Source organism: Amphiura filiformis, chromosome 2 (genome assembly GCF_039555335.1).
Source record: "Amphiura filiformis chromosome 2, Afil_fr2py, whole genome shotgun sequence".
NCBI lineage: Eukaryota > Metazoa > Echinodermata > Ophiuroidea > Amphilepidida > Amphiuridae > Amphiura > Amphiura filiformis.
Window position 1 is genome coordinate 29,879,536 of NC_092629.1, and position 22,347 is coordinate 29,901,882.

At 37.4% G+C, this 22,347-nt stretch overlaps 1 protein-coding gene across 2 annotated transcripts; it reads right to left on the reverse strand.

The window, feature by feature from the left end:
• Nucleotides 1-1,942: 1,942 nt before the first annotated feature.
• Nucleotides 1,943-19,637, reverse strand: LOC140146069 (ribitol-5-phosphate transferase FKTN-like). 2 transcript variants are annotated; one of them, XM_072167815.1, is made up of 9 exons: nt 19,483-19,637; nt 10,644-10,840; nt 9,533-9,574; nt 7,283-7,486; nt 6,113-6,405; nt 5,263-5,525; nt 4,761-4,894; nt 4,160-4,284; nt 1,943-3,078 (listed from the first exon to the last, which is right to left on the reverse strand). In XM_072167815.1, exons 2-9 carry the CDS (start codon nt 10,752-10,754, stop codon nt 2,865-2,867), a joined length of 1,386 nt encoding a protein of 461 aa, XP_072023916.1. In that variant the 5' UTR covers nt 10,755-10,840; nt 19,483-19,637; the 3' UTR covers nt 1,943-2,864. The 2 variants fall into 2 exon arrangements, with proteins under 2 accessions (XP_072023916.1, XP_072023917.1); XM_072167816.1 differs by having other exon boundaries at nt 1,944-3,078; nt 10,650-10,840.
• Between the last annotated feature and the right edge of the window lie 2,710 nt (nt 19,638-22,347).

The following is a 22,347-nucleotide window of genomic DNA, read 5'->3' on the forward strand; positions in this document are numbered from 1 at the left end:
TTCCAGTTGAAATCCTTATACCCCAATGGAAGACAATGACATGACATTTATCTCCCAAACAAGGAGCGTAACTATATCAAATGGATTCACACATTCAGGTAAGCTCATTTTTCCCATGTGTGGAAGATTAAGGTTGTGTGTCTTCCATAGGTGTGTAAATGGATTTCAACTGGATTATCCCAATTGAAACATCCCCTCAATCAAAATAAATATATCTAGTGGTTATTCCTCCTTTCGCTATCTTGTGGGCAAAAAATGAAAGCGAAAAGTGCCCCTCAGACAAAAAATGAAAGAGAAAATCGGGAAGGCAATGGAAAAGAAACAGGGCAAGGAGCCTGTTTTTCACCAAAATCCATCCAGATTAGTGGGCCAAAATAGTGTAAAATACAAAAAATTTCCATGTTACGCGTGCACGTTCTCCCGATAGGGCCCTTTTCACCCAGATCATGGGCAAAAATAGTGTAAAATACAAAATTTGTGCGTGCAGGTCCCAATAAGGCCTTTTTTGGAAGCTCAAGATGATGCATCTGGGAATCTTTTTGTTTTTTTCCACAATTTTTTTATTCCCCCCGACCAAGAAAGCTGGCTATGCCACTGCTTGTGGGTACACATTAAATTGATTTGTGTGTACATGCATTGGACACTATGTGTGCAGCACATCATGCAATGGTTCCCATGCATTAGCACATTGTGTTGTTTCTGCATGAAGGATCGAATGCTGATAAAGCACCCAAATCAGGCCTTTACCTACAAGATGACGGACATATGACATCAGAGGAATAACCTCTTTTATGCACCAAAATTTTGCACCAAAAACATTCTGTTGAATCCATAACTCAGAATAGCTTAAGTCATGATGCTGTGTTTAAGAAAGTGTGTTTTTTAAAGTAATTTGGAAAATTTGTTAAATATCAAGTTCCCATTATATATGAGATTGTTGTGCATTACATTTGCTGGCAGAGAAGAACGGCGTTTGTTTACATTTTGAGAGCATACACATACAGCTTAAACACTAAAGTGTGGTTCTGATTGGCTAATTCAATCGTATGGCAATCAGACCGGTTATCTGATTGGCCGATTACGCATCAAAGAAGCGATTGGAGCGAAGTGGCACTTATCAAATTCAGGCATACATGTACAATGTATGTCACTCATTAACAATGCATGCGCGGCAATCAGAGCGATAGATGTACTTCTTTGGAAGCTACTGTAATATATATATATTGTTACTGCAAGCACTTTATGAATCATAATGTTCCAAATTCTACCATATCTTGTGTTTTACCAAGTACACATAACATGCCTTCATAAATAAACTTTTTTTTGACATTCAAATTCACTACACATTGATCTACGTGCAGCATTTCTACATTATAGTAAGAATTCCAATTGAATGAACGCAGCTTTCAACAGCTGTACTCGATACAACCGCGATCGTATATCACATATTTCAAACTACAACGCGAAAGCACGACCTTGGATACAATGCTAACCAATCATGAGTGTGTTGGCATGGTTAGGATTCACTACCGCGTTACTCACGCACAGTCGCACACGCTGGCGTACATCGCACAGCGTACACAAAAAATCATCACGCTATTGAAAGCTGCGTTTATTCAATTGGAATTCTTACTTTAGATATCTGTGTTCCTAGAGGATCTTCACACACTCACATATTATTTATATGCCTCTATGTTCAGAGGACTTTTTCACATACTGTAGAATTCCATCTACAAGCATAATATGCCTCTAAATGTTTCTTTTTTGATGAAAGAGACTAAAGGCAGACTACCTAAACAAATACATTATTTGGAGTCTGGGCACTGAGCAACTAATACAGGCAGCAGTACAAGCTATTATTATTGTAAGACCAATACAGCGGATTTAGGGTTTCTCTACGGAAGTCAATTTGTGCGAAATTCCTTCCCACAATGCAATAAACGCTTTTGCATAACAATAGATACAGTTTGGAGGTTAATCAATAGTCTTTGTTATGCAATATGCATATTGCATTGTTGGAAGGAATTTTGGCACAAATTGACTTCCGCTAGAGAAACCCTAAATCCGCGTATTGTAATGTTTTTGTGGAGGGAGGGTGCATTTCATCTCTTTCATCAAAAAAAAACCTCATTAGGCATTATGCTTGTAAATGGAATTCTATGGTTTGTATATATTATTCACTATTCAAAAAATTAGATTCTTGCTTTATTAAACCAGACAGCAGGTGCAAAACTACATAATTATACTTGATGCTGCATGGCAGTATAGCTATAATGTAGGTAGATCATAGGCAAACCCTGTGTAATGTAGTGTTTCTATAAAATTAGACTTATTTCTAGATAATATCCACTATATAGTGTTTCTATAGACAACTTCGATAGTGTTTCTAAAATACTTAAACCACATGTGGCAAACCTGTAATTTTTTCAAATTGACCTTTTCGGTAAATCCCATAATCATTGCAGTTACACCCCAGATGTCATCATTTGATGTCAAGCTGACGTGCAATGCATAGTAACAATGTTCGCTAAACAATGTGGGCATAGCGTGATGTCAAATGACGACATCTCGGGTCTAACCGCAATGAATTATGAGATTTACTGAAAAGGTCAATTATACCCATTTTCATAGTGTTTCTATAGAGCAAATCCACAATATTTCTAGATAGATTCTGCAGAGTCTCTAGACCAGAAACAATCCATATAGTTTATACACCAAATCCATAGTATTTCTAGACCACTTCCATAGTGTTTCTCAAATACAATCCCCTCATTGGGTAAACTTGCAATTGTATCAAATTGGACCCATTTCCATAGTGTTTCAAGATCAAATCTCAAGAGTCTGTACACCACTTCACGGTGTTTCTAAAATACCTTCACCACTTGTTGCATTTCTTCAGCATCCCACTGTCCATTGGGCCTTACATTGGGAGGACTCTCTTTCCAATTCCAGTGTTTAACTTTCCTATCCCAGTCCTTGCCATAATTGGCTTCAATGTAGCTTTGAGTTTCACAGGGTACTCGCACTCTGACGCCAACAAACTCCGTCCAGCAGAGCGTGAATTTAGGAAAATCGTATCTAATTTTAGAAAAGGAAAAGAATACCAAATCATGCAGTTAGGACACAAAATTGTGTTTCTCCTGATTATTTTGCCATGATCTTAAACTTTGATTTTAAGTATATGCTTGTTTGCGTTCTCTGTGTAATGTGTTGGGCTGGGAACCCACACTAAGTGCTACACGGCATCAGGCCGACAGCACCTTCCAATAGTGGCATCACCAGGAATTTTCTTCAGGGGGGGCATTGGGGAAAAGTGAATTTCAGAGGGGGGGTGGCAAAATCGACAAATGTTGCGCAAAATTGCTGCAAAAAGTGGAGATTTACGTAATTTTGGGGTTTTTGCCTCAAAAGTGTGGGGGGCAATAAAAATATGGGGGGGCAAATCCCTGTAGCACCAAGAACTGCATACAAACCTTTGTAATGCGCAAGCTTTATGCAAATGATGGTTTCATATTGGCTTTTGTCAAAACCACTGACCTCTACACATGGATAGCGGGCTCGCACGTAATAGGATAGTTGCCGATTAAAACCACTGACTATGGCTTTTTGCCCTCACCAATATGGTAGAGGTCAGTGAGTACACTACCAATCACCAGTTTGTGGTATTGATTCTTTTGTACTCCATGTATTTGCATGTCTTCTGGAGGACGATTTGAACTTACTTTTTACGCCGCCTGCGGCAGTGAATTTCAATTTTAATGTATACCTTAATACAGAGTTGGGTAGGGGATTTTTTTTTACTCATCAGTGAGGTGAAATTTTATTTTTGCATTAACCTAAATGGCGGCCAAGTGATTTCACTTTTTCAGTCACCGCCCGCTATCCATGTCAAAACAAGGCAGAGGTGCACTATTTTGGTATCCACACATGACAAACCAATATGGCGGATTGGGCTATTCCAGTTGAAATCCACACTCCCCTATGAAAGATATGGCCTTAATATTCCACACAGGGGGTGTGAATTACAAATGGAATTACCTGAATAGGCAACTCCATTTGAAATCTGCGTCTCCTGTGTGGGAGATTAAGATCATGTTTTCCATAGGGGGTGTATGAATTTCAACTGGAATAGCATTTTCTTTGGGTATACCAAACTTACTTATATTTGTTGCCATTTCTGTATTCTGTGCCACCATTCCACATGTGATCATACTCTTCATAGAAGAAAAACACATCTAATTTTATATTGCCTCGTACGAAAGATAATTCGTAACTATCCTCCACCTGAAAAAGAAAAAAAAATGACATGGTCATTTGGATATTTTAATTACAAACTGTTTTAATGGTGCTAAGCATTACATTACATTATGTTTTGCCCCCCCCCCCAGAAAAAAACCCCAAAACAACAACAACAATTGTTTACATTTTTGGACGATTAATATTTTGCACTTCGCCAAAGCGTGAAAATCAATGAAGTGTGAAAATTTGCACTTGTCCAGTACCAGCATGCTGTTGTCAATACAATTCCATTGCTGAAACAAGCTTAGACTAATTTTATATTCTTCGTCCATATTTCAAAGTGCACTTTTATGAATGAGTTAATATACTCTCGTCTTCCCTGATCCAAAACTTGCTTCTGTAGCAACACGGCCCCAGGGAAAACTAGCTCAGCAAAAAAAGGCTGATCAGGGCTGTCACATGTATAAATAAACTTGAAATGAAATGAAATGAAATGAAATAATGATTTTATTTTTTCTTGCCTTGCCAAATTCAAGTTTGAGTTGTAAACCATGAGATTCCATTGCTGAGACGATCTTAGAATTATAATCTGTGATCCATATACCAAAATCTACATCTAGACCATGGGGTATTATATTGCACTCTCTGAACCACCCTGGAAGTGTAGGAAAAGTAATTAACTTAGTGTATAAAATAAATATTTAAATACTTAAATACACATCTGCAATACATGCAATAGCATTATAAAAGTTAGTTATAGAGATTATCAGAGATTTTATGTCCAAAGTATTTTATCTAACTACACCATCAATATGATCAACACAATTGATTACATGTACATGTATGTGATAATAGGGTATTCCGTGTAAAATCCACACTCCCCCTGTGGAATATTTTGGAAATATCTTCCACAGGGGGAATATGAATTTCAAATGGAATGAACATATTAGTAGTTCCATTTAGACTTAGGCCTGCACACCATATTGCCTACAGCTACAAGTCTATTTCAAGCCCTGTACTTACCTAAACAGGTGCCACTACTCAACCAAAACCGAACTCCTATATCATCTAGCGCCCTCTTACCGCGCACCAGCACCTCCCGGGCCTTAACTCGGAAATCCTTGGCCTCCGGTGAGTTGTCCATGCCATTAACAGCGGCAAAGTTGTAGGCCTGTCGAAAATTGCACTCTATAAATTGAGATTGAGGAACCTGGTTGAGAAAAGATGCCGGAAATTTGGGGACCAGAATGTTGAGACGATCCACATGGATGAGAGTGAATTCCATTCTAAAATGCAAGGGTAAAGACAAGGATTCTCAAGTAATAATATACTATAGGATAAGCCACACCTTTGCGCAAATGAAGTCAGTCACATGCTCAATGCGCAATCATGCTTGTGGTGGTATGTCTTGTGTAAGAGATTGACTTGTGGAAGAGGTGATGCATATATATTTTTGCTTTTCTGTAAATAAAATCTAAATAACTAAAAAATTACGTAGATTTGGTCATTTAATTCTTTTCATTACTATCATATTTTGAAAAACCCAAGTAGCTGAGGTGTTACATGTAGCTCAATATGCTAGGAAAATATTTGAACCGGTGCCCCTATGTTGACATTTGCTATAAGCTGTATTTTTGCCAAAAAAGGTCCAAATTAATGGCAGTCAATGTTCGCCATCTTGGAACAATTTGGTGTTCCAAACTGCCCAGCAACTATCAATCAAAATATTAGATAAGTCTGTTTTACAATGTTGTTGTGCATACGTACGTAAATTTTAGGCTAAGCATTACTATGTGTACCAAATTCCCTAGCAACTGTCAATCAATCAACCAATGAAGTTTAAAACCTACATGTATATGCTTTGTACACTTACTTTGCATAGGCACCAGCAAACTCTCTCCCAAACTGTAGCAATGGCCATACTGGTTCCCAGTTTCCCGACGGCTCCTCAATCAAATCAGTTCTTTGTATTGGCCCATGCCATAAATAACTAGTTCTTCTCTCATAAAACACTATGAGATGTATATAAGTTTTGTACTGAGATTCAAATAAATAATGAAAAGGTGTGTTCGGTGGGGACAGGTACTGTGTGGACATGTGCCGCGGATCAGGGCCGACTATGAGGGTGCTCCGAAATCCTGATGATTTCAAGTCTTTCAGAAAACCCTGCAAAAAAAGGACACATAATATAATTGTAAGAGGTAATTTTTTAATAGATTTTGACATGATGACCATCCACACTGCAACACTGCGCACATCGCCCATACAAATGGTATATCCTTCATTCAAGCTGTGTACACAGAATTAGCTGATTGAACAAGACTTGATTTACTCTCTCCACACGGATGTCGACTACAGATGACAAGTTTAAAAAATTCAAAAATGTCATAATTGTAAATTGTCATGACCATATTTGGAACCGGCATGAAAAATGCATTAAAAAGAGTACAAACAAGCCTGGTGTTGGTTCAGTGCTTCTTAAGATAGCTCTTGATATTTTGAGAAAATAACTCAAAACTTGGATTTTTTATGTTGACGCCTAGGGCTAGATTCAGCGCATCTATAAGTAAGCTGTATAATCACTGTACAGGCTGTATCAAAATTATTGCTGTCTAATGAAATGTCTACTTTATCCAAATTCAACATTAGATCCTCTTGTTTTATAACCTTCTATTACATAAATCTATAAATCAGGTGGAAATTATGCTGCATTTTCTTGTGAGAGTCTTGGCCATGCTCACTGAATATTGATGAGTTCCTATCACTTTGATACACCCTGTAGGCTATTAATACTCCCCTGTTGAAGATTTAGCTAACATCTTCCACAGAGGATAGAACAGACAATTTAGTAACTTCCATTTGATATACATATTATACTCACTCCAGTTGGGAAGATACAGGTAATGCCATATACAGGGGGAGTATGGGTTTCAAAATGATTAACCCTAGCCAATTCCATTTGAAAAACATGCTCCCTCTGTGGAAGACTTTTCTTCAATCTTCCCCAGGGGCATGGCAGATTTCAATTGGAACAGCCACCTACCTTTGTTATCCACCTGATATCCAACACACCAAATGTCCTAATACTGTTATTGTAGCATAGATATTTGCAGCGTCCTAAGGTAGTGTTGGTCTCTCCAGGGGGGCCCACTCTGTATTGCACCAGGGCTTCTAATATATCATGGTCCATAACAAAAAGTGGGGTGTTATATTTAGCAGCAATAAGAAGAAACTCCTTGGTGGTTTTCTGGAAAAATAAGGAAAAGAACAAGCATGTTTTAACCTGATAAGCGCTACTGACTTTCTGATAGTGCCCTAATTATGTGAAATAATCATCTGAGTAATCAAAATAGAGCTTTCAGATATTTTTTTTCAATTTCTTATTTTAACCTGGGACAATCATTCAATGTCAGACACTGTTGCTCAGGGTAAGGTGTACAGACAGCCAGGCATTACCTTGATATGAACTGGCTGTGAGGTCTGTCATTCACTGCATCTTCCCCACAATTCAAATGCTTAAAATTGAAAGACTGCAGGATAATACAGTTCACATCAAAGCCAACCAACCATCTCTCAACAAAGACGGGGGCCGGTTCAAACTTCCAGGAGTCTACGAGTTTGTTATCAGGTCAAAGGTAAAAAAGATCACGACCTGATACAGTCACTCACTCGCTGATGAAAGATGGAGTACCATATGAAAATTCTGAGGTAGAAATTAATAGTTTAAATCAAAATCATACATTTTTGATATTTGCCTTCACCGAATTGAACTAGGGTCCTCTTACACCAGAGGCAAAGACCTTATCTGCTGGGCCATGCTGTTGTCTATAATCAGTGATCTCTTAGCAAAACTCTCAGCAATTTTAAGTTTAATCTCCTTCAGCCCTACTGACTACTGTTATCATATCTCTGATTGGCTCAATACATGATATAACCCTCTTTGTAACCAATCGGCCAAGTTCTGATAACTTGGCTGATAGTACCCAAGGGATTCAAATATCTGCTTGCTTAATTCGAGTGTTGTCCTCGAACTGTAATGGCTTTCCACAACTTCCTGTCCTCCATTGCTGTCTATCTTTCAAAATGTCCATGTAGGTCAGAGCAGGTCTTCCAGGTTTCCGCCTCCCGTGGTTGGGTATCCAATGAACCAGATTCTTCTTTCCCTGATCTTGTGGCTTATTTTTGGAAGATCTCCAATCTCCATATTGGTGTGCATTTGTCATGTTCCTTCCAATGCACATTCAGAACAGTTCTTAGCATACAGGTATAACAGCCATCCAACCCCTTCACAAGTTTAGGGGTGGTGGTCCACGCTTCACATCCATAAAGCAGCACAGACTCCACTGTTGCAGTAAAGATTCAAAGTTTGCAACTCTTGGTAAGAGTTGCCTTCCAGATTTTGTTTGCTGTATGCCCTCCATGCTGCTGCTTTCATGTAACTTCACATTCCTTTCTGTGCTTTTCATCCAAGCGCCTTAGATATTTGAAATCATCGACCTCCTCTAGTGCTACACCTTCACTTGTTGTGATGGGCTTTCTCCTGTTATTGTAGGACATACACTTCAATCAGCCTACGTAGTGCAAGGATGTGCCCAACATTCGTTCTAGCAACTCTAAATCCATTGTGATTTGTTCTCAGATACTTGTCAATTTTTGGTCTGATCCTATTAAGAGCGTTATTAAAAAAGTTGTGCATTAAACCTTATGCTGGTTTCATAGTATCATGCCCAGTGGCGGCGCTTAGGGGTGCATTTGCCCCCCCAAATATTTTTCTTGCCCCCAATTTGCCACCCCCCCCCCACTTTTGAGGCAAACCCCCAAATTACGTAAAATTTCCACATTTTGCGGCAATTTTGCGCAAAATTGGTTGATTTTGCCCCCCTCTGATCATGCCGCCAATGGTAATATTTATGTCAATGCAGAGCAGGGTTCGATTAACTTTGACAAATTTGCATAGCAATTTCAGCATAAACATTTAGGTGATGTTCTTATGATACTAGCATGTTTACATTGTAAAAAATTGCTATACAAGCTGACATTTGTATAGCATGTTGTCTAAAATGGAGAGCATTTTGCTCTGCTACACCAGGTAAATCGAACGCTGCTGCAGTCATAACAGAAACTCTAGTGGTGACCAAGTGGCAAGCGGCATGACAGCCAGTTTACAAAGTCAACTATAAATGGTAGCCTTTCTAACTCAGCCTGATTTTGCCAGTAACTTTTTTGTGCTCAAAGCACTTGATAAAGTGCCCATTCTGACATTTTCACTATTAAAGAAATTATCCAAACTTACGTATGCATTCAGCCCCTTCGTACTAATCTTCCTTGTGAAACCCTGTAAGAAAATAGATAAGAAATATACATATACTATTGTTACGAAATTGGTTTTTTTTTCAGGTTTCTCACCAAGTCCGACTTTTAATCAATTTTCCCAAACCCCTGGTCTGTGACACTATCAATCATTTTACCATCCATTGTTTTTTATTGGCAGACATGATATTCATTAGGCAGGACGAAAACAACAATGTGTTTCTAGTCACAAGTTCAAGTTCTTCTCAAACCACCTGACATAAAATATTTTTGAGTGTTGGAACAAAACACAATCAAGCTTCCTGACAGACCCCCCCCCCTACACACACACCACCAGTTTAAACATTTGGTACAATTACTGAATACTGCTAGCCCTACTGCTAGACTTGAGTCCAGTCCTCATTTACAGAGTTTAGGGTTAGGGTTTAGGGTTGGGGTAGGGCAGTCTTGTAATAAGACTAGTAGAGTTGCACCCTATTCGGCAATCGCTCCAAACATTTTAAGCACGGCATGGTTCAACAAATTTACTTAAAATCAATGAAAACCCCATATTGCAGCAACCTGGATCTTTGCCCTAGTCCACTAACTCTTTATCATGTGACCAAATACTTAGTACCCCAGTGGGGTCTCTCAACTTGCAATACTGACCGCACGATCGTTACCAAAATCACGGAAAAGGTGGTCATTTTTAGGGCTTGTCCGCGGACAAAATTGTCCGTAAAATTGGAAAAATAGGGTGTTTTGTCGCACAAATGTCTGTGAAATTGAAAAAAAGGGGTTCTTATCATTTTCTCCCGATCCTGTGGATAGCTGGCCTCATCCTTGAAATGTTGAAATGGGGTCAAAATTTCAAATGTGTCCTCGGAATCTAAAAAAATAGGGGTGTTTTAGAGTACCATTTTGTCCTTGTTTTGGAGTAAAAAAGGGGGTAAAATTTCATGATTTGTCCTTGAAATTGACTGCGAAAGGGGGTAATTTGTACTGGTGGTAACGGTGCTACGCGTCCCTCCCTGCCAGGGAATCGCCCTACCGGGCCAAATACAAAGTAAATTTTTTAGGAGACAAGGTCAAGATCTACTGTACTGCCAACATACATGTACCTGATGTTTCAAACTTCGTAGTGAGATAGCATATAAATAGACTTGCACAAGTAGAAAACAGAGACTGATGAACAGAAGACCTGCCAGTATTCCAGACCTATGCATTGTGAGAAGATATCGGTAGGTGTCCCTGGAATAATCTTGTCTTGTCTTGTCAGTCTTGAAGGAATCTGGTAAAGCATCATGTATATCTGCAAATACAGCAACGTAAAAATCATCAAAATTCAGGTTTTGGTACCTTTTTTATTATCACAGATGTTAACATAGCCTGTAAGTGGTTCAGCCAAAAGCCATGTATACATTAGGGTGGTTCTTAATTTTCAAAAGTCTGAAATACCTTGCTCCCACCCCTTCAAATGGTGATCCTGGATGAAAAACTTATTCTCCGAAATTTTCAGAAATATTGAATATGATTTAGAGGTAGCTCAAGAGCCCTCAATGTGGCCGATTTGGCGAAATTTAGTCGCCGAACATTTTTAGCAAGTTTGCAAGGGTCTATTTTCAAAATCATGTGTTTCTTGATACTCAGTCTTTGTAATTGCATTAACAATAACTAGTTTAACATACCAATAGCAAAAGATGTCTTGTATTTACTTCCATTGTGATTATAAACCAGACCAAAAATGGCATTTCATGCCACGCACTGCTAAAATACTGCTCGTCAGCCTTTTTGAGCAATTATGAGGGCCACTAGTTTTAAAAAAGAGAATATCATGATGCTCAAAACTTTGTAATTGCATTAACATTAACTACTTAAACATATGAATAACATAAAATATCTTGTATTGTCATTCATTATTGTTTTAAACTTAACCAAATATAGTACTTTGTGACATGAATACCCGAAAATACTGTGTATCGCCATTTTGGGCAATTTTATAAGGGTCTATTTTCAAAACACAGTGTCTCTTGGTACTGAATCTTTGTGATTGCATTAACATTAAGTAGTTTAACACATATATAGCATTAGAAACCTTGTTTTTACTTCCATTATTGTTTTAAAATCAACCAAATATGGTACATTGTGCCATTTGACCCCGAAATACTGCGTGTCAATCGGCCATTTCGAGCAATTTTACAAGGGTCTACTTTCAAAACACAGTGTCTCCTGATACTAAATCTTTGTATTTGCATTTACAGTAACTAGTTGAACACATATTATAGTACTAGATGTCTTGTATTTACTTCCATTATTGTTTTAAGATCAACCAAATATGATTCTTTGTGCCATGGCCCAAAAACTGTTTGTCAGTAATAGCCATTTTGAGCTTTACATAATGGGGCCTATTTTCAAAACAGAGTGTCTCTTGATAATAAATCTTTGTAATTGCATTAGCAGCAACTTGTTCAACATATTTATAACAAAAGATTCCCCTTAGTTGCTTTCATTAAACTAAGAATCTGCCAAGGTTGACTAGCAAACTGGTGCTGATGCTCTCTCAGATACAACTTGAAGCAGGAACTACAGCTGGACTTCATTGTCAGATTGTGTGCTATATGTTTGTAAAAACATGATGGTTGTCTTCATAAGCCTGCAATTAGCTGGATATCATTATGTGGAGCACAGGCTACTAGGGGTGCATTGAACCATGCTTTAAAGCCACAGAAAATATGGAAAAACTCCTGAATGCCTTTCTCCTCATACATGACTGTCATAGTGTGTCAGTTTGAATTTTTGCCCTTGGAACATCCAATGAGTAAAATGATCTTGGCCATCGAATATGTGTGATTCAAGGGACCTGGTTTCATGAAGTAGGTATCATGAGGGGGAAAGCCTCAAAGGAAGATGATAGAGAGCTCAAGTAACTCGCGGTGATGAGGGGTAATGACCTTTGTAAGCATGGTAAGAGGGGAATGACAATAAAAAAGTGCCTAGAACTTACCTGTAAACATACAACCTACATTGTATCTATCGCAACGACCACAACAATTAATACATTTAGAATTAGAATAAAAACAGCAATGGCAGTCAATACAACAATATTTTGTTAAAAAATATGTGGAACTGTTTCTCTCAATGCAATTACAAACATTTAATATCAAGAGACACTCTGTTTTGAAAATAGGCCCATGTAAAATTGCTCAAAATGGCCAACTGACACGCAATGTCACAAAGTACATGTACATGATGTACCACATTTGAAAACAATAATGGAAGTAAATACAAGACATCTATAATATGTGTTCAACTAGTTACTGTAAATGCAAATACAAAGATTTAGTATCAGGAGACACTGTGTTTTGAAAATAGACCCTTGTAAAATTGCACAAAATGGCCGACTGAGCTGACACACATTATTTCGGGGTTAAATGGCACAAAGTACCATATTTGGTTTATCTTAAAACAATAATGGAAGTAATAACAAGACATCTAGAGCTTAAATGTGTAAAACTACTTATTGTAAAATTTAATAATGCAATTACAAAGATTCAGTACCAAGAGACACTGCGTTTTGAAAATAGACCCTTGTAAAATTGCCCTAAATGGCCGATACATAGTTTTTGGGGGTATTCATGTCACAAAGTACTATATTTGGTTGAGTTTAAAACAATAATGAATGACAATACAAGATATTTTTTGTTATTTATATGTTTAAGTACTTTTAAGTTAATGCAATTACAAAGTTTTGAGCATCATGATATTCTCTTTTTTAAAACTAGTGGCCCTCATAATTGCTCAAAAAGGCTGACGGGCAGTATTGTAGCATTGCGTGGCACAAAATGCCATTTTTGGTCTGGTTTATAATCACAATGGATGTAAATACAAGACATCTTTTGCTATTTGTATGTTAAATTAGTTATTGTTAATGCAATTACAAAGACTGGGTATCAAGAAACACTTTATTTTGAAAATAGACCCTTGTAAACTTGCTCAAAAATGTCCGACAACTAAAATTCGGCTAAGTCGCGGCCACATTGCGGGCTCTTGAGCTACCTCTAAATCATATTCAATATTTCTGAAAATTTCAGAGAATAAGTTTTTCATCCAGGATCACCATTTGAAGGGGTGGGAGCAAGGTATTTCAGACTTTTGAAAATTAAGAACCACCCTATGTAAGACAAAGGTTTTTAACTTTGATTATATGTCTTGTGTTACTCCCCCATTGGATGTTGTGTCATATTTTTCCTGTTTTTGATTTTATCCATTGCTAGTGTGACACTGTAGTATCCTTTTTGGATCCATCTTTTGGTTCCCCACTGGTCAGTTGGAACATATTTTCCTGTTTTTATACTTAAGACAAAGTAAGACATTTTTTCATGAATCTGTAACTTATATACTGACAGTGAGTAAATAAATTAGCTATACAATGTATGTACATTTGAATGGGGCATCAACTTTGTCAATACTGCTGTTTTCCTCATTTTTGCCAATTTTTTTCAATTCAAAATACCTAATGACAATTCTAAAGACTTATCCTTCACTTTTATGCAATTTATGTACAATTTTAATTTGTTTGCACTTTCGCTGGGATCACTGAAAGGGTCTTTTATGCCAAAGGCCATAGGCGTAGATCCCGGGGGATGGGGGGATAAATCCCCCCATATTTTGCCGGGGGGGGTGGTCGATCATCCCCCCAATGTTGAGACCTGTATGTGGGTTTCTGGCCAAATTAACCTTATATCTGGCCATTTTAGCCCTATAATAGTAAATTTTTGTGCGCTTCGTGCGAATTTTAATATGTCACTTTTGCACCAGATTTCATCAGTTTAGCTTCAAAATGGCAAAATTTTTCATGGGCTTCGCGTGCATTTGTACAATAAACTTACTATGTCGCCAAAACGTGTTGGATTCACTATACTTCAAGAAATTTTTTCCAACCCCATCCCCCAAATGTCAAAAAGAAATCTACTCCACTGCCAAAGGCACTTTGCTATCCAGTGCCAGTGGCGTTACCGCGTAGCCAGTGGGGGGAATCGGTGGCTTCGGTGCCTGCTGCCCCCCATCATGACCATCGGTTCATCTTGGGCCGTCAGTACACGACGGGCCTTGGTCAGCTTGGGGTCAACAATAGACAATTTTATGCGACACTGCTTGTACAGGGTGAAGAAACAAAGTACATGTACATAACATGTTCCTCAAATACTTGAAATCTTGTTATATGTTAAAAAGGAATCCAATTACTTCACTAAAATTTCAGTGATTCAAGACAAGTGGTTCATTATAGAAATGTGTATATGTACATTCTATCGCTACCTCTTTTCTTATCATAAATAACGTACTGCTTGTCTTGAGTCACTGAAATTCCAGTGTATTAACTGGATTCCTTGCCCCTATACATAACTTTTGTTACCAGTGTATATATTATTATTTCTTGAGAAAAATGCAAAAATAATCACAAATTTATCAAGGGGTGTAGTATATATCCTGATTTTTGTGTAGCAAGACTTTGATTGTGTGCACTGAGTGATGTGCGCATTCCGCTTCGCTATAGTATTAGCTTGCGGGTAGTTTGGGCTATATGTGATTTTATCCGTACGCTTCATGCAGCAAATTGGTGCACACTGTAGGCCTACTGTGGGGCATTGTCAGATATGAAAAGTTCAGGGATTCTGCCTTTTTAGAGCGTTTCATTTAAAAGGCACCCCCATGAATGTGTGCCAAAGATCGCTTGCCCCCCCAGGCTATCGGCTCGCCAAAAATTGCTTGCCCCCCCTTTTCGCTCGCCAAAAATTGCTTGCCCCCAATTTTACCCTTAATTATTGCACAGCCCCTTTTAATCTCGGGATCCATCAGCGAAATCAACGACGATAACATATGTGCGACATTGCCTGTGATATGTGATGGAAAAATTCACTAGCAAGATGCTGCGCAGTGTACGCAAAAAAATCGTCATGCTATGTCAGGCTGTGTTCATTCAACTGGAATTTCCACTGTATAAATAATCTTTTCCTAGTCCGAATAATCAGACCCAGAACGAAATATTAATTTCTGACATGATCGTGTTCTGGGTCTGAACTGTTTCCATTCGAAATCTTGATGACAAATTGGACAAAAGAAGCACATGGTCCTACTTCACAGTTTTTTAATCCTCCTATTCATGTTGCGTGAATCACTCTATTGTGGACCATCCTTTTGATACTTGAGTATTTGGACAAGCGGAACAGTTTTGACAGGCCTTTTGTCTACCTCTCTGTTTGTAAACAAACGAGGAGGTCGAAATTGTCCTTCCCGGCGAATACGAAAGGCAGCGTAATAGTACGGCACTAATCTTTTCCAAGGTTCCTTTGAGTTGACAGCTTCACCACGCGTTACATATGTGCGCGACGTCAAGCGTGTGCATTGGACCTTGTGCAAAATAATATGCGCTGGACGGCTAGCAGTACGCTTAATTTGTAAAAGGAAATCTGAAACTAATACTTTAGTTAAAGACCCATTCAGTGATCCCAGCGCAAGTGTAAAAAAATTAAAATTGTTTATAAATTGCTTAAAAGTGAAGGATTTATGCCATTCATATTGTCATTTGGTATTTTTGAAATGACAAATTTGGTAAAAAACGAAGAAAACAGCAGTACTGACGTAGTTGAAGCCTAGTTCACCACGTAAACTTGTATGGCTCAAAATTCGGACCGCTCGCCATTAAGTTTACTGCTTTCTGTGTTTTGAAATTTGTTGACGTTTTAATGATCCCCGATCGATTATTTTAGCTGTGTCACATCACGTGCAAATGACGCTAGTAGGTACCAGCCAAACTTCAGAAAAAAATCACGATCACCAGCTGCCGTGCGGTAACAGTCTTATACAATGGACAGATATTATCTAGGTATCCCAGGCAAACCTTAGTTAACACAATTTGCTAGTCAGCGAAATTCGCCGAGACCGGGGCCCAAACACAACGCATATAATTTTAATACATAGAAATTTGCATTTTTTTCGAGGATAGGTCGGTGAAGGAAACCTACATATGTTTTCTATACTTCACTTGACCCAAATATATGATTTTTATGGTGATAATCAAGTCGCACATGGAATTTTAGAGGATTTTGATAGCAGTTCCATTAAAAAAAGCTGCTATCGCCATGAGACTAAGATCTAGAAACACCCCTAAATGCCGTTTTGGGGAATTTTGCTAGCAGAATCTTTTTGATGAAAGTCAATCTTTGACAAGATGTAACTTTGTTACGGAAAGTGCTATGACAAAAATGTTTTCAGTTTTGGCTTTCTTTACTCAAGGGCTTTAATTTTGATGGCCAATAAAGCTGAAAAATTAAAAAAATGAATGAATTTTTGGTATTTTTTAAGGCGCCCAAAAAGCACCCAAATCAATCGTCTATGACCTTGAGAATGCTCGTGACGTAAGCTCAGGGTTCAGATCACGTGATCCTACTCGAAACACGTAAACAAGACTTGCTTCCTGTACTTTGCAAGCTGCCCGGCAAGTCTGATTTTCACAATAAAGCTTGAAATTAGAGGAATCTTCAAGTTGCTGGTTCCTCCTATATATATTAGAAATAATAGAATTATTGTCAGCACATAAATTTTCCGTAAATTTTTGACAAAATCAGTCATAACTCGCTGGGTATAATTGGGTAATTGAGTTTGAATTTCGCGCTGGGATCAATTCCATGCGCCAAACTTGTTGCTACCGCTCATGTCATGGACTGAATAAACATGATCGAAAAACAAATTACATACTTGTTTGTGACATTTCTATTCTTGATACATTTGAAAATATCTGATATTTAAAAATATCGTCTTGCAGTAATCAAAAAATTAATTAAAAAAACCGCCGATTTCATCAAATCCAGCCCATAAAGGTTTTCATATTTAGCGCATTGCGGTAAATACATTCTTTCAACGCAATCATACGATTGAAAGAAACATACTTTATTATAAAATAAGTACAATTGAGGCTTAGTAGATGGAATTCTGAAATCTGAATAAATATTGTCACTTGTGTCACGATTCTTTAATGATAGTACAATCAGTGTACGGTACTGAAAAAGTGAAACATTCATGTTTTTATGGATTTATACCGAACAAGATGCGTAAATTGCTGATGAAGAAATAGCATTCACCCGACCAAGGTGGATATGCGCAAACACAGCGAGTCGCCAAGTTCGTCCTCCGGTATAGCACTTGCGGTGCGGTGTGTGTTGCAGCAGGTGTGATCAAGTCTGCTTTTGTATGCATTTTCGCAATTAAGCTTGAAATTAGAGGAATATTCAAGTTGCAAATAATAGAATTATTGTCAACACATAAATTTTCCGTAATTTTGGACAAAATCAGTCGAAACTGGCTGGGTATCATTGGGTTATTGAGTTCGAATTTCGCGCTGTGATCAATTCCATGCGCAAATGCTTGCTACGACCGGTGACCGGTCATGGCATAATAATATAAACATCAAATTAAATACTTGCTTATCAAGTGACATTCCCTGTTCTTGATTCATTTTAAAATATCTGATTTCTAAAAATATTGTCTTGCAGTAATCAAAAAAGATTTCATTAAATCCAGCTCATAAAAGGTTTTCATATCTAGCGCCGTGATCATTCCCGGTCGGATATCGTTCATTATGGAAAATATTCTTTCCATGAATTGACAATTGAAAGAAACAAATACTTTATAAATACAATTTAGGCTTGGTAGACCGTTATTTGATGGAATTCTGAAATCTAAATTATAATATTGTCATTTCTGTCACAGTTCTTGATGATAGCACAATCGATGTAGCCCTACTGAAAAAGAAAAACATCCATGTAATTGTTGTATGGATGATGGTAGTAGCGAAATACTGAAGAAATTGCAGGAGCTGATGTCTGCGAGGCGGATATACCCAAACAGCGCTAGTCTTCGTCTTCCGGGAGCACTTCTCTGTGTATTAGCTGATTTGATCAATCGTTCCTTGATATTTGGAACATTTACAGGAATAAATTTTGCTGATGAAGTAGCAATAAGTTGGAAATATCAGAATGTGAATATCAAATCGGTCATTTTGTCTGCAAGTACAGTACAGTCGCGGATACCGAACACTCGCGACTCAGTCAGCCACTGAGTTCATCCCGTATGTATCTCCCGGGATGTATCGACGAGTTCGCCTATCATACATGACCGGTTGTAAAGCTAAGAAATAATTAAAAAATCCTGTACATGTACCTTATTCTATTCCTTCATTTTCTCATTGTGATAAGTTTATCTCAACTTGGTGTGACGATCTGAACTGGTAGCACTAGCAGTTATTTTTTGCAATCTGTTTTCATTCCGGTTCTTCGGCTAATCTTCGCTCTTCGTGCTGTACTGTAATATTCCCTATGCATATCGTGGATGGCTTGGCCTATCCCAAATCACCCCGGCCAGCACTTTTTCCATTTTTCATGTAAAGTAAGTTGACAATGACTTAATTCGTACATTGGCCCAATGCATGCCACAGTATTGTGTTTACAATCAAACCCGGAAGTAACTGTGTGTCCCCGAGCTGACGTCATCAACGAAAGCGCCCAATTTGAACGATTTCGTTTGGTAATTTAGGGGGTGCCAATATCCAATCTTTGCATGGAGATTTTGTCTAGCCTGGTACGTTAGGCAAATAAAAAATATTCTTTTCTGCTTCAATTCCTGACATCATAAGCTTTCCATTGATATATAACTTTATTTTCAATGAGGTTCACCTTTAAAATAAATACACAGCTTTCGGCTGAACCACTGGCAGGCTATGTTAGCACATCTATGACAATGACAAAGGTACCAAAATCTGAATTTTGATGATTTTTACGGTCATCCGGATGAGCAAATCACTAGTGAATGGGCCTTTAAGCTTACATGATTTTACATTTATCATCATGATCATGAATGAATGTCTTCAAATATCACCAAATCGCACAATATTAAAGTTACCTTTTTTCAAAAATATCCATATCACCACACACCAGTCTCCTGAATACCATCAAACACCTGCAGTTGTCACGCAGAGTCCACATAAAATACATTATTTTCTTTTGTTATTCTTTAATTATCATCTTCCTGGGCGCTGACATCTTGAATTACTACAAAGACCCTCTAGCTCTGTATCTTTTTTACTTTTAATCATGTTTATTTTTTGTAATAAAATTTATGATTCCTAGCAAGTAATAATAATGACAGAAACGAATGAATAATAATTGTTGTTATTATCAATTTCTTGATTTTTATCTTGAAATGATGACTGGATTTCAACGTTTTTCGCTGATTGTTACAAAAATCGAATAAGTTAGGGTGTAAATTTTTCTCTCGCAAGAAGCGGAATCTTGTCAAAATACCAAAGTGGACATTTAATCAATGACGTCATTTACGCCGATACTTAAGGGCGCAGACCACCAAATACTTTCTCTATTGAAAACAAAATACAATGTAATGAGATTATAATAATTATGATTTTCTTGAAAAGCGCGTTTTGCACTTTTTTGTCATTATGTTTTTTTTTAGAGAAAACAAAACAAAAAATAATAATAATCACAAAGAATTACAACAACAGCTGCAAAAGTATTAAAAAATACATAATTATTAAGGTACTGCAGCATGTATAGTCCTCTTGCTCTATGAATAAAAATTCCTTTAAAAGGAATAGGGTGGGCAAATGAAAAATTGTCAAGAGAAATGAAAGAATGAGTAAGTCAAGTTCACAATAAATAAAAATTCCTTTAAAAGGAATAGGGCGAGCAAATGAATTGTCAAGATAAAGGTGTAGTTCCATATTGATAAGTCCAAGTAAAATAAAAAACATGTTTTACGTCCAGGTTTTTGAAAAAAAAGGAGTAGGAGGGGCCTTTTAATTTTGTATCGCAGAATCGATGTAAATACCCATATTTAGAGCTATTTTAGCGTGCACAATAATGCCTGCAAAAAGGAGGAGGCCTCTTTTTATTTGTTGTTCTGAGGGTAGGCCCCTCTAATGATCTCGAAACCTTCCAAATTGTTTCTTGTATATTGAGAAGGCTATAAAAAGCATCTCAACTCCCTAGACATAATTTTAAAAAAGTTATAGGGCCTAACTGAATTGCAAAATAAAAAAATATAATTGAAGAAACCTCCAAAAAGGAGGGAGGGGACGTGAAACATGTTTATTTTTGTATTTGGCCTAATGCAGTATTACTTCGATTATCACTTGTCATCATTAGCAGAGGAGTGAAATTTTGATTGAAAGAATTAAACTAAGGGACGCACCATTTGATACTGAGAGGGGGGGTAGGAAGTTGGGGTCGGGGAAAGTTTTTTTATTTTTTTATAGTTGGTGGAGAAAGTTTTTTTTTTGCTCATGAAGTGGGTGAAGTTTTTTTTTTTTTTGAAAAACTTCCTACCCCACCCTGAGAATCTAATGGTGCATCCCTAAGAAGGTTTGTGTTTGAAGTTATATAAATAACGAACTAAGAGCAATCGAATTAGGACAACAAAATAAAAAAATTAAAACCCACACCATAGGACTGTACGGTAAAACATGTACCAACAGGCTACTTTTTAGTCACCCACCTTTGTAGGACTACACAACAAAATAGCCCTCCACCATAGGACTTTGCGGTAAAATATTTAGAGGAGTATGCCAATTAAGGCCAAGTAAAAAAAATGTATATGTCCGGACTTTTTCAAAAATTGGTGAGGGAGGTCCTTATTATTTGTTATCGTGTTATTGTTTTACCATTCATTTCTGTGTAAAATTGCAATGGCAAATGTTTGTCAACACATCATAAAATCGGGGAGGCACCTAATATTTTTTTTTTTTTTTCAAAGCCCTACCCCTAGCTTGAAGAAAGTGTTTGCAATTTGTTTATAAATGATAACTAAGAACTTCTAAACATGTCATTTCATCACAACAATTTTATAAACAAAGTAAGGAAGCAAATAGGAAAAATAACTAAAATATTTGAAAATCTCCAAAAATCGGAGAGGGCGGGGACGATATACACGTTATTTATTTTACTTGGCCTAAACAATGAATCACCACTCATGACTCGAGGTCAAAACCATTATGTAAATAAGATAATGTTTGCATGCGATGTCAAACAAGGAAATGTTGACATAAATTAATTGACTGTTTGGTTTCACGATGCTATTAATTTAGCCCAAAGATTAGGAAAACTAGCAAAACTGGTGAACTGGTACTGTTCAAATAAAAACATCTGCAAATCTTGCTGCAATTTCCAAATAGTATTTCTATTACTTAAATAATTATTTTTGTTATTTTTTTAAATACAAACACATTACTGCCTATGACGACTTTATCGTATTACTTACATATCAAAATCATGTAATAATTACAAAACTCGCCGTAAACTATCACCTCTGTGGGTGTTTGGGATATAACCAGCACGAATATTTTCTCAACACTGCGGCATGTGAAAAAGTAGGTCAATAGTCAGAGAATACAGGGTGGGTGCGGCACGCCGCACCCACCCAAAAATAAAATCTAGGACCTATTACTAGTAATTACCCCCTTTGGTCAAATCCACTCCCAGCTGGACAAGCCCACCCCAATGATAAACCACAGTAGACAAGCCAAAAGATAAAAAATTGTTATGTAATAATGGTCATTATGGCACACTTTTCACACTATGTTGAAAGCTATATCAGCAGGGGCTAATTGGAAAGATTAGTGGTTTTGATAGTAATTCCTTTTTCATAGAGCAACCAGACTAGATACAGAGTCTATAAACATGTAACAATATGGCATAACACTACGTATAACAATGTACATACATCAAAGTTCAAAGCACCACTTTTTAAAATGAT

Bases quoted from the DNA above. Each gene is read 5' to 3' on its own strand.
- LOC140146069 (XM_072167815.1), bottom strand. From the start codon at position 10,754: ATGCATAGGTCTGGAATACTGGCAGGTCTTCTGTTCATCAGTCTCTGT. The intron at 6,406-7,282 runs GTAGGTGGCTGT...CTTTTTTTGCAG, and splicing joins ATATCAGGTGGATAACAAAG to GGTTTTCTGAAAGACTTGAA. The intron at 4,285-4,760 runs GCAAGAAAAAAT...TTTCTTTTTCAG, and splicing joins TCAAACTTGAATTTGGCAAG to GTGGAGGATAGTTACGAATT.